Source organism: Molothrus ater, chromosome 1 (assembly GCF_012460135.2).
Source record: "Molothrus ater isolate BHLD 08-10-18 breed brown headed cowbird chromosome 1, BPBGC_Mater_1.1, whole genome shotgun sequence".
In the NCBI taxonomy this organism is placed as follows: domain Eukaryota; kingdom Metazoa; phylum Chordata; class Aves; order Passeriformes; family Icteridae; genus Molothrus; species Molothrus ater.
This window is the reverse complement of record NC_050478.2, coordinates 97026046-97038999: the sequence shown is the minus strand read 5'-3', so window position 1 is coordinate 97038999 and position 12954 is coordinate 97026046. Positions and strand designations below refer to the sequence as shown.

At 36.0% G+C, this 12954-nt stretch overlaps 1 protein-coding gene across 1 annotated transcript in view; it reads left to right on the top strand.

The window, feature by feature from the left end:
- Window positions 1–12954, top strand: part of DOK6 (docking protein 6) — a 240952-nt gene that overhangs the window by 177065 nt on the left and 50933 nt on the right. Inside the window, exon 6 of the mRNA XM_036378992.1 lies at window positions 3065–3203. Coding sequence (XP_036234885.1) covers window positions 3065–3203 — 139 coding nt within the window. The remainder of the gene's footprint in view (window positions 1–3064; window positions 3204–12954) is intronic.

Below are 12954 nucleotides of genomic sequence, written 5' to 3'. Positions count from 1 at the left end.
CAGATATGTAAAGGTTTTGCTTTTATGGCAAAACCCTTAAGCTTCAGAGAGCCCCCTTTCCCTGTCCCCATCTTCATCATTCTTAGGAGTGCTTCTGTGTTAGTCTATGTTTCCTTGTTTAGGAAAGACTGAACCTAACCCTAATGAGGCTACTCATCTTGGTTTATAACTAGAATAGAATAGAACAGAAAAATAGATGGGACTAGACTAGACTTAGAAGGTCTAAACTCAGATTTTCACTTTACTTCAGAGTAATGGAACAATGCTCTGAGGAGATGAACAGGACAACCTTACTATGGCAAAGGGATTCATCTCCTTGGGAGACATTATTCATAAGAAGTTTAAATGGAAAAAAGAATGTTTTACGCTAACAATTTTTGCTGCTTTCACTTGGTTCAGATGTGCCAAGTAACAACTACTTAATTCTTTGGGGCATTAAGTCGTATTAAACTTCAAGTCAAGATAGGGGAATTCAGCACTTTAAAAAATGATGCCCACAATTCTCCTTCACCTCCAATTTTGAGCAGCTGTGTGCAGACCATCCATCACTAGCCAGGGAAGCCCTCATGGGGCGGCTGCTGGCAATGGCTTTCCCACCCCTGGTGTGACATGTCCACCACAGCTGAGGCTGGGAGGCAGGGCAGTGTGCTGTGCAGGGGGTGAGGTGGCAGTGCCACCGCCTGCACTGTGCCCCCAGCCAGGCACAGACCCTGCACTGGCAGGCAGTGGGGGTGGTTGGGGTTTGTGTGGTGAAAACAGGCAGCTAAGTCCATCAATGTTAATCATGCCCCATTGCCTACTTTTTCCCCCTTTTCCTTGTTTTTATCTCTGTAAAAGATTTTTCATCCTCTGAAACCAACAAAAAGATCATATTTTCCTTCAGTTTCTGAAACCCCATCCTTTTTTCCAGACTTTCCATTTCACGCTGTTTGAATTTTATTAAGATCTCTTTACACAAAAGCAGAGTACTGGCTATATGATGCCCTGAGGGATCTGAAAGGCTGTTGCCATAATGTCACAAAACTCTGGGGACATTTTATTTCCACCAGAAGCTCTTTGGAGGACTCTGTCTAAGGATATAATATGTCTTAAATGTTTACAGCAGGGATCTTGATCTCCATTGGAATTTAATACAAAAAGCTCTATTTTAAATCTCTTAATTAGCACATTACATTAACACTGATTAAATAATACCTATCTATAAAATGGATTTTATTTTATTTCTATTTTTCAGTGAAGAAAACTGGTATTATTCCAAAATTATGGATAATATTGTTAATCATGTATTTTTAAGATATGAATTTGTTTTCAATACTTCAGCTGATCATTACAAAGTATTTTCACCAGGTATTTTTCAGAAACACCTCTGTTTACTGTTTCTGCCTCCAATACTTTTGGCTCTTCCTGAACACAGACATGCATAAATTCTTTGTACAAGGCTCACAGTAGCATGTCTCCTCCAGTGAACAGGAAAAGATTTTGTGTTAATAAGGTTTTTTTTTCCACTGGTCAACCTTGAAGTCAGAGGCTATTGCTGAACTCTCAGAAGTCCCTAATATAGCATAACAGCCATGTTCAGATAACTTTTTAAATGAAATTGTTTAGGAAGCCATATCCTAATTTGACAAAAACATAAGACTCATGAAAAAAAAGTATTGTCTTTTCAAAAAGCTGCAGTATAATTGTGTGTGTGCATATAATATTGTAGGATATATTTTTAAATTGTTATTTAATTAAAGTAATATAGATCTGTATGTTTATTTGATGGGAATTTCTTTTTGTAAAATTTAATGCATAAATAATCATACACAATATGGGATGCAAATTCTAAAGATAATATTTAAAAACTCATTTGAATGTTGAACTATTTGGGACACCTTTTTCTATTTTTTTTTTTTTTTTAATTCTGTGAGTTTTGGGCTTTATGGGACCATGCTGAAGGAGCTGGGCTATTAACAAAATTTGGTTTCTTTAAAAATAATGTAAACATCCAAAACAATAAAGGAATCTGATGTTTTAAGGCAAATCAAAATCTCTCTATTATTGATGCATGTTATGCATCAGTGACTCAAGTCAACACTTTTCTGTCACAGATAACTGAAAATCTCTTCAGGAGGTATCAGACCAAATAAAAAGGATTTTTGAAATTCCATTTCCGAAACTGCAAGTAGTCTATAAAAAAATATGTAAATCAGATACTGATAATATAATAGAACTACTAATATAAATACATTGCATTGCACCACTGGTTAACAGCATGTACATCCTCCAAATAATGGTCACACAGCAATCTAACATTATTTCTTACTCCTATTTCCTGTATTTCCCAGACCTTTTTGTCATTGTATTTACTGTGTACCACTCTTCTTTCTCTGAATAATGCTGCAGCAGTTGCTCCCTCAAAAGAAGAAAGTAAATTTTATTTCTGGAGGGCTTTTTTTTTCATTATTTAATCTTCTTTCACAACTGTTCTTATTCTCAAATGGACTGAATGGCTTTTGTTATTACCAGGATAACTTTGGATGCTGCTGCCTCACATAAATATACTGACAGAGGTAGTAATAATTTAACCCTTTTAATGCTGTCTTTCAATGCATCATCTTTGTAGTGATTAACCATAATGGCATTTTTAGTTGGTCAGTGTTCTCTTAAAATGTCAGCTTTTCAAAGTCACAATGTACTATGTATTTCTGGCATCAACTGGTTAAAATAATTAAATTTAGCTCACACTTACTGGTGCAGACATTTGGAAAAAATGACAGAAATAACTGTCTCTATTACCTCAAGTTTTTATTCCATGCTAAAGGTTCTTTTTCACTATCCAGATGTTGATTAAAACTGAATTTAAAAAATATGTTAATGAAGTTCTGCCCATCTCTTGGAATATGTTTTTTTTCCAATGCTAAAAATAACTGCAGATGTTTAGTGTTTGGAATTTCAGAGCTTAACTACATCTCTAAAGTTGGCATTTGCTACTGTAAGGTATTCACTTTTTGTAATAGTTAGATAAAAATTACACAATACTCATTTTTTTTCTTTCCATTCTGCTTAAATCTCCCTGCAGGATGTGCGACACAGGAGAAGGGCTGTTCACCTTTCAAACACGAGAAGGAGAAATGATATATCAGAAGGTCCATTCTGCAACACTGGCAATAGCTGAGCAGCATGAAAGATTAATGATGGAAATGGAGCAGAAGGCAAGGGTAAGGTCCTTCTACCAAAAGTCTTTAAACGTATAAAAATTGGTAATAAACCAAAGTCAGTGGATTCACCTGTAATGATAGTGTCAGCTGTGTGGCTAAGACAAAACAGACTTTCAGATTTATGTACTTTCATGGTTAGGGATCCTTGGTGTGTTCTGTACAATGATCTTTTGTAGGTGTGTTTTTTGGATCAGGGGATACCATTAGACAAGAGATCCATGGTCACCTTCTTTGAAATTGGGGCTCTGTTACTCGAGGATTAAACCTTTGGCTGTTTTCTTGACTACTGATGAATGAGTTTTAATTGCTCCTCATGGCCTCACAAGTGGAAAAAAACCCAGTATAAACACTTCTAGGTGACAGCAGACATGTTTTGTTTTTTCTTAACCCCTGAAAGAAATTATTTTATAATTTCTACATTATAAGTAGCCACACAGTTGAGTTCAAATGGAGCTATTTTATTATTTTGTGTTCAAAATTTCCAGTTTGCACAAGTTGTGTTTAACTGACTACTGTGGAAAAATTTAGAAATCTTTTAAGACAGCAAGAGAAAAGCTTTCCCTGTTTGCTTAGAAGTAGAAATAGTCTTTAATGGTTGCTCTGGAAAATTGACTTTCAGGCCAGGGAGCCTAGTCTGCATGCTTTTCTTCTGAGATGACCGTGAGTCTCTGCATACCTTCTTCTGTAGACAGACAGATTCAGGTTAATTGTGGCTTTTCCTTCTTTTCTCATCCATACTGTACGTGCCTCCAGTCATGCAAACATGACTTATATGGATCTATCCCCCACACTCCACCAGTGTCAAAATACCTTTCTCACTCTGCTGAGACAAAGGCTCTTGCAAGGACCAAACTAAGACCCCCAATGTTCATCAATTTCTTAATTACTCCTCAGAGAAGTCAGAGAACCAATCAGAGAATGTTAAGGGATGGAAGTAGATCTTAAAGATCATCTAGTCCCAACTTCCCCCGTGGGCAGAGACAAATTTTTCCTTATTCACTTAAAAATAAATTAGAAAAAGACTTAGATTTCCATGTCAAAAGTCTGCTGTGTTGAATGTTCCTCTCAGATTTTCCATGTCTGTTAGAAGAACCTGAACTGGGAAGCCATAAAAAAGGCCTGGTTTTGGTGCTTTATGAAAAAAGAAGATGGATTTTTCCATAAAATTAGACAAAGTAGGAGCCTGTGCATAATAGTTGAGGTGGACAAACTTTGGACATGAAATGCAGGAAGAGAAGAGTTTACAATCAAGGCTCGATTGCTGGGAAGTCCAACACAAGGTAGAATAAATGGAAGACTATTTGAAGAAGTAGGTCTGCTGGCAAAAAACCACTGCATTCTGCTGGGCAGAAAATTATTGAATAAGGGAGGAAAAGCAGGAAAAACACATCATTATTTATAATGTGTTTGCTTTTAAAGTGTCTACACCAGTAACGGAAATTAGAACATTTTCATCCTGCCATAATAAATGCTTAGACCAGGATCATACAAGATTTTCCTTTTACAGAACCATCACTTTCAGCTCTTCCACCCATCAATTAGCAGTTCTGCTGCTTTACAAAGCCATTTCCATTCTGCCATCAGATGACTTCCTTGAAACCATATTTATGAAGGCTGTGGCCATATGGTACGCAATATCCAGCTCCGAGTGAGAGCAGGCTGAGAAGCAGAAATGACTCATCAGCCACACCGTGTGTGATGCACTTGTCTCCTGGACAAAGCTGCACTGTGATCTGCACACGGAGATCAGGAGAGGCTCACACAGGCTGCTGTGTAAGAGAGGCTGAAAAACCTGTTGATTTTATGCTTCAGCTAATAAACTAATGTTGGTTTGGAATTGGAAACTCTGCTGCTTCTGACTGGTAGGGGGCTGAACATTTAAGGGATCATCTGTGTCATCTGCGACATTTGAGTTTTATTCATATTAGAAACAAAATCTAAAATATCAAATAGACTAAGTGCATGTTACATTCCATTTATCAAGTGTTATTGTATCTAATTCAAACAATTTCACCAAACACCTATGTGTATTTTTTCCATAAGATCTGCAATTGAAATACAAGCAAAAGAATATTTTAAATCAGGGATTTAGTGGGTCTTCCCAAAGCTTGACATTTGATCTTTTTTATCTACAGATCTACACTTGGGGAATTTTGCTCTTTCCTGGCCCTTTCTGTAATGAACAGCTCAAGTTTAACTTCAGCTGTTAAGTTCAACTTAACAGCTCAAGTTTAACACTCATTAAGTGTTGAATTAAATTGCATATAGATGCAGATATATATATATATATGAGAATTTTTTAAAAGTTAAGAAAGGTGAATGCTATATCCATTATTGTACAAATCAGAAAAAGAAAACATATGCAACAGTAATCATTACTTCATCCTTCCAATCATTAGAAGTAATACTCCTGTGAATATTTATGTTCTGTCTTAAATGTTAATAGGTTTTAAGCAATGAATACACTGAAGTTTCATTTAATTTTTATCAGATTATAATATCTAGGATAAAAAGTAGTATAATCTAGTATAAAAAAATGAATACAGATTACAAAAGAAATTAAAGTGATTTTTTTTTACCAGAGAAATCTTGATAAACAATATAGATTATGATTACCTTTTGAAGTAAATATACAAAGTACATCACCATGAGAATACAAAAACAGAAAAAAAAATACAAAAAAAAAGCCCAGAAACAAATTGTTGTAGAAGAATAAAGGTATTGCCTTTAGGCAAATGCAGGTATTTAGTTATGGCCTGTGCCTGAGCCACAGGACACATTTGCTCTATTTATGGAAGTCCCTCCATCCAAAAATCCTGTTTCAGAATGCTAAACAATAAATTCCTTTTTATGCTAAAAAATCTTTTGCTTGGGCCAAGCAACATGCTGGATAGCTGTTAATAAGAGAGAGACATTAGAAGAAAACTAATTCTTCCCATTACCTTTGAAAGTGCATGGGCTGGAAGCAAAAATGTTCTGTGGCAGCTTGTACAGTTCCAAATCTGCCTCTTTGTCACCTCTAGCAGGAGAAGCCAAGCCAGTTTAAGCAGGCAGTCATGTGCACACTTTCATCTTCTGCCCATTTTCCTTTTGAATTATAACACTGGAAGAAAGACCTGAAATATGAGAACAGTAGTCACCAGTATGGGTGTGGATTTGAGCTGGTTATTGGTTTTGCTGAGATCAAAGCAGACTGGATTTTATTCCAAAAATCCAGCAAAGTGGACATTGATCTAATTTAGCTCAGGTGGTTTTCTTGATTGAATTTGAAATGTTGCATTGGCAAAGTGATAGTGCTTTGTGCTTGCTTTGTTTGGGACAATAAAAATTTTGGGTCAATGCTAGTACTTAAATTGAAATTATTTTCAGGGAAATTGTTACCTGTATATTAATTTTCTTTCAGTCTTTGTTTTTTCAATGGATCACTGTAATACAGATGATAATTCTGTTTTGTAGGGGTTTTTTTGTGGGAGAGAGGGCAATATTGCAGTGGTTTTTAGCGATTTTAGTTCCAAGACAACAAATTAGAAAGAACAATGACAGTCTTTCTGTTTACATGCTTTTATTTTGTGCTGTTGTGTTACCCACATGAGAGTATCAGTAACTTTCCTTTTATCACCTAAACAAACCTCCTGGTTTTTCCTCTGTCCCCCTCTTTTTCTGCCCTCTGACCGCTTGTTTGTTTGGTTTATTTTCTTCTCTCTAGCACTTGGAAGTCTGTTTGGATTGTTGGTCTTGAAATTACTGTGCAAAAAAAAAAAAAGTGTTAGCCTCGGGAATGACCACCTATCCCCCCACTGGCTGTAGTCTGATGTTGAACATGAAAGATGCATGACTGGGTGTCTAACAGCCAGCTCCATCACCCCTCCCCAGTCCCCAGACTGGACTGCAAGCTCCTTCCACTTCCTTTCTCTTAACCTAGGTGCTTATCTGACTGAGCCAATAAAAATAAAAATTAAAAAAAAAAAAAAAAAACAAAAAAAAAAACCACCAAAAAAAAAAAAAACCAAACACCTATCTAAAACAGGCAGGCTTCTTCAGGCTTACCGAACTGAATTGGCTTACAGAGGCAGCAGCAAACCGTTGGATCTTCTCAGTTGTCCTGTCCTAAGGAGAGAAAGAAAAAGAATAATTCATCCCCTATAAATGCTTCATCTAAAAGAAGGCTGAGTATCCTCCTCTTTGCCATCAGGAGATGATGCTGGGTTTGGTGATCCTTTTTTAAAGAATTGGTATTCAGATGGTTTTTACACAGGAGCATATGAGCAGTTGTTCTCAGCAGCACTTGTCTGTCTAACCTTGACACCAGGATGACAACATGGCATTGGAATTTTAATCTCTGATTTTCCTTTCTAATGCCAGCTTTGATCTTCTGCCATTTAACTTCACTGAAAACACTTCTTATGTAGCTTCTGCCCTCACTGTTGTTGAAGGATAGAAAATGGGAGGTTAAGAGCTGTAGATTTCCTATGTTAGGACTACACGTATGAGGGAGGAATTCTGAGGAAATACTTATACATTTGTAGCTCTACAAATTACTTATTTCAAGAGCTGCCAGTAAAAACTTATTGTGTACTTGCAAAAGAATAAAAATTTACAATATGTAAAACAATAAGCCTAAATAAGATAGCACTAAAGTTGATGCTAGCCAGCTGAACTTAATCAAACATCAGTAAGACGGAAGTGTAAATGCAGGAATAAATTATGATGGCCCAAGTTTCATAACTTATTATCTTTGGAACTTTCCTATAACATCTATTTTACTTTAGACAGCAGAGCTAAAAGCCATTTTAGGTTGTGATCTTTTTAACATTTCCCAGAAGATAAATACCCTTATGAAACACTGCCTCGGTATATTTCTATTCTCATTATTTACAAGTCTTGTCTTTAAAATTCAACCTAATATAAGTGCAAGAGTCATCATGATAGATTTCTGTTATTAAAAAAAAAGATAATATCAATGAGTTTATGTATTATTTCTTTAAAATACATTATTAGCAGGGGAAATAATGAATCTACCAAAGACAAATATCAGGCAATGAAACTGGGCTTAAGAAGATGTTAGAAGAGAAAGGTAGTTAAGAAATAAGACTGCGAGTAATTTCATTTTTCTTATAAGGAACAGTATGAGGAAGGTATTTCACAAGACTGGTCTGATAAATATAAATTACAGTATTGTCAGAGTATTAATAAAAATGTAAATAGAGTTAAAAATATTAATGCGAATTGTCTTAGAAATAGGGGAAAAAACCTGTAAGGCTGGAAGAAATAACAGCATGAGTTAGTTAATGAACTTTCTTCTTTGTCCTGTAAGTCTGTACTATCTTTATGTGTTTCAAACCTGGTCACAAGCTAAATGCATACTCATCAAACATTACAGGATCAAATATTAGCAGACACATCAAATATTCTAAATTTTAACATGATGGTTTCAATTCTACTTTTGCCACTGCATCTTCAGAGCTTTTACAGTTTATATTGATGTCTTTTTGCAATGGTGTGCCTATCACCTACTATTTCAAGTTGTGAAGTAGGAGAATTTCAAAGAGATACTAGTGGATACTGCTGACCCAATGAATATATGAAATATTTAGCTAAATACATTTTATATATCTTTTGGGCTTAATTTCACCATTGTAATTTACTTAGTATAACAAAGCTCTTTTATGTTGTAATTCTGCCTAAGTGTGTTTAAGTTGATTCAATTCTTGAAGGAGAAACAGGAAAAGAAAATTCTAAGTTCGTCCAAAGATTATCCCATGCCATGACACATTGGTCTCTTAGTATGTTTTCTTCTCTTTCCAATTTATGTGTGAGCTCAAGTACTGAGATTCTGAATGCATATGATGATTCATGAACTCATGTACTTCATTCAAGTTAAAGCATAGCCTCAGGTCAGCTATTCATGCATACTTAGCTGAATATTGTTCTGTACTTCCCATCTGAAACTATGTATGGTGTTGCTGTATAATGTGCGCCTAGAGATTTTATAACCCTGTAAAACCTGGCTGCTTTATTGCAATACAGAGATGGTGAGTTGCTTACTTGGTTTTCATGGGTGCTGTGAAGCTTATATCTGTAATGGGATAGGATAGGATAGGATATATCTATTGGAAAGGATCTACAATGGTCACATTGCCTGATCACTTCAAAGCTGAACAAAAGTTAAAGCGCAATTTTGTGGTCATTATCCAAATGCCTGTAAAAGATTGACCATCTTGAGGTATTGACTCCTTCTCTAGAAAGCCTGTTCCAATGTTTGACCATCCTCCCAGAAAAGAAATGCTCCCTAGTGTCCAGTCTAAGCCTCCCCTGACACAGCGGACACTCCAGTGGTCAGTCGGTCGGCGACTATCTATAAATTTTGCCAAGATTAACAGCACCAGGAATTTTGAATTTGTTTTGGTTTTTTTTCCTCATAAGTCAGAATCTGTGTACATTTTGGTTTTAATTTCATAAACCGAATTCCCACAGGTAGTGGTAATTTTCTATAGAATTCTATAGAATTAAGTATATTCTATAGAATTAAGTTCATTATTAAGTATATAATGATATTTTTCTTTACTCTGATTTCTATGAGCATTTTTTTTAGAATTTTTCCAGACTCTGTTAGGTTTTAGGCTCAGAAAACTGTGTGTGCTCGGATGAAGTAGTCCCAAAACTTACATTGCAGGTCTATTTTCAACATTCACCACTTCATAAGAACGAAGGAAATTTTTGGATATTCAGACTTGGTGATAGTTAATGATTCTTTCAACTGGACTGCTTTTACTTTCTGATTTTAAAGAAAATATTATCGTTAATGTAGACTTATTTCATGGGCATTTTTTCAGGGGCTACTAGTCATATCCAAATAGTGCAGCAGCATTCAAAAACTATGCAGAAGGTGTCATTCACTTCCTAAAGGAAAATACCTCATCCTACTAAGAAATTCAAACTTCCACAGCCACTAGTCTCCCATTTATTTTTTCTTTCCTGAGTGAAGACCTTTTTTACCCCTCTTCCTCTGTGAACTGCAGGGTTTCATTGTGCCCCTCTATGACACCTTGCAGTCAGCAAGTGGTGTAAAGATGAGATGTAAAGTCCAGATTCTCTGTAGGTTTTTGGCATTCCTGGATCTTTGCTGTGTATTTGAATGAAACCACAGAAATAGGGAAAATCTTTACTATGGCAACGAAGGGTTTGTGCAGCTGCTCCTACAAAGTGGTGGGGGTGGGACAAAGCTGTTCCTCATGTCAAAAACACTGCAGACAACATAAAGGTTTGTGGGGTGTGTAGGTAAGTGGCGTGGGTAGGTGTGAGAGCAGAGCTGGGAAATCCTTACATAAGAGTGTGTCAAATATTTTGGTAGCTGGTGATGTAATTTAAATGCCGTTTTGCCATTTGGAAACTAAACTTGCCCTGGAGTTTTGAATGTTTTTGAAATGATAGTAATCATGAGGGTTTTCATTCAGAGTGTGATGGGAAAAATTAAATTCTTCCTTTGTCCGACACATATTTGAACTTTCTCTTTTGCATAGCCATAGGGCTGGATGATCTTGAACGCAAAAAGGTATTTTAAATCTCTCCTGTGGACTAAACCCCAAGTACCTTAGCACATGGATGGGCATCCTTACCGAGAAATTACTCCCATTCTTTTCTCATTAAAAATTTCTGGAATACTTTTTATGCTGTTACCATGTTCTTTTAACTATTTGTCCATCATGCTACCTAAGATTCAGATTGAAATCTGCCTTCCTGCTAATATAAAGTATGAGCTCAGCCAAAGTTTGTATGAAAAGCTTTGTAAAGGTGTCTTACAAGTGAGATGATACAATTTTTTTTCTGCATGGAGCCCGCTCCATCCTATGAATCCATCCTGAAGCTGCATACATGAAGCCTACGAACGCTGTTTTCCCTGTTCTGCTCACCTCAGTTACATGTTTGCATACATGTTTGCACTCTGAGCGTTTCTATTTAGGTCACCGCAGTCTGGTTAGCTTGTTTGAATGCAACAGGGCAAAGATGTTTTCATAGTGAGATATCCAAAGATGCAAACCCTCCTGAGAATTTAGCGTCTAAGCACTTTAAAAATCCCTGTAGCCACCTATCTACATTTCTGGGCTCTTTTTAAAGAGCTATTTCTTAAAAGTCAGATATCATTTATTTCAACTTTACAAAGTTGCATTTGAATATAAGAGGAATTGAAGGTTAGTGACATGAGCAAATTTGTAATTTTTTTTTCACTTTTCTTGTGCTTTGCAAAATATTGCATGTTTATAGAGATAACAAAGTAGTTGGAAAGACACTGTCAGGCTAAAATTCATATTTGTTTGCAGAATTGCAGGAAATGAAGAGCCAAAGAACTTTTCTCTAAACAAAACTGATGATTTGTTTAGCAGTTTTGCTTGCTAAAAGCTGTGGGGGCTATGAGCTATAAATTAGGAATAGCTGCTGTAATTATGTGGTGGTTGTTGCATGTCTGACTAAAGCCCAGCCCTCCCCTTAACTAACCTCAGAGAAGCATTTAATATGGAAGGGAAATTTTCTTTTGTATTGTGTGCCTTTAAACAAGCTTGCTTGTGTAACTGTGCTGGTAGGTTCACGTCATTGAACTCTCTCAACAGAGAAGCAGGTTGAGTTGAATGAAGTATTACTAAAAAATAATCCTCAAACCACCTCACCAGGGGGCTTAATTTAGTATTAATCTCATATCTGCTATTTTCAGAAAACTGTTTCTTATAAAATGAAGCAACTATAGAGCTTCTATTATTATTAGCAAAAATAATAGCTGATGAAGTTATCCAGTGCTCTCAGGAGACAGGTATTATTATAATATTAATAGTAATGAGTAAAATGAGGCACAGAAAGATTAAGGCCAAACTCAGCTGTATATGAATTGCCCAAGGTCATAGAATAATCAGCTGTATGCTAGGCACAGCACAAAAACAAAACAATAACAAAACAAACCCTGAATCATAGTCAGTTGCTGATTCGCAGAACGATCTTCTGGAAAAGGTATTTTTCACATGGTTTTCATCAGTCTTTTGAATTATATCATCATTTTGTGTCTCTTGTCAAGCAAGGCCTTCCTCTGTTGCAGTAACTCTGTTTAGGAGTTCTTTATATCACTCAAGGGAATAGTTAAGGCTTTGTCTCGAATTAATAGAGAACTTCTTTATCGATGATTTATAGAAGGGCACTGTGCTTTTCAGAGAATAGGAGAATTATAAAAAGTAATAATCTGAGAAGGGATCAAAAATTCTCATAACAGCTCTAAAGTTACTTTGTAATTCCCTCCTGTGCTTTTTGTGCTTTGCCTCATCAGGTACTTGTTGGTAGGACAAAAATTAGGTGAAGTTCACCCTATGCCTTAATTTTGTGTTTTTTCTCCTCTTCTGTTCCTTTTTACAAAGATTACAAGGGTTTTAACGTGAAAATTATTTATGATCTCTCTGATTATGTTTAGACTGAAGACAAGAGATACTGAGTATCTAAAAAAGCCATATCTGATATGCAGAAACTTTCCTGTACTGCAAGTACATGCAGTCTTTCAATATGTATTTATTAGATTTATTTAGAGCCTATCCAGATAGAGTTTGGTTATGGTCTTTTTTCCTCTCAGCTGTGGGTTGTTGTTCTTATGCTACTGATGTCTTATATGATAACAGCCATGCTAAGGGTTTTTATTTATCAGCTGTGCAGGCATCTAGTTGAGGAGAATTGTTAGGCAGTAGTAGAGACTGTAGACCCTGTGCTGTTGGTTTGACAT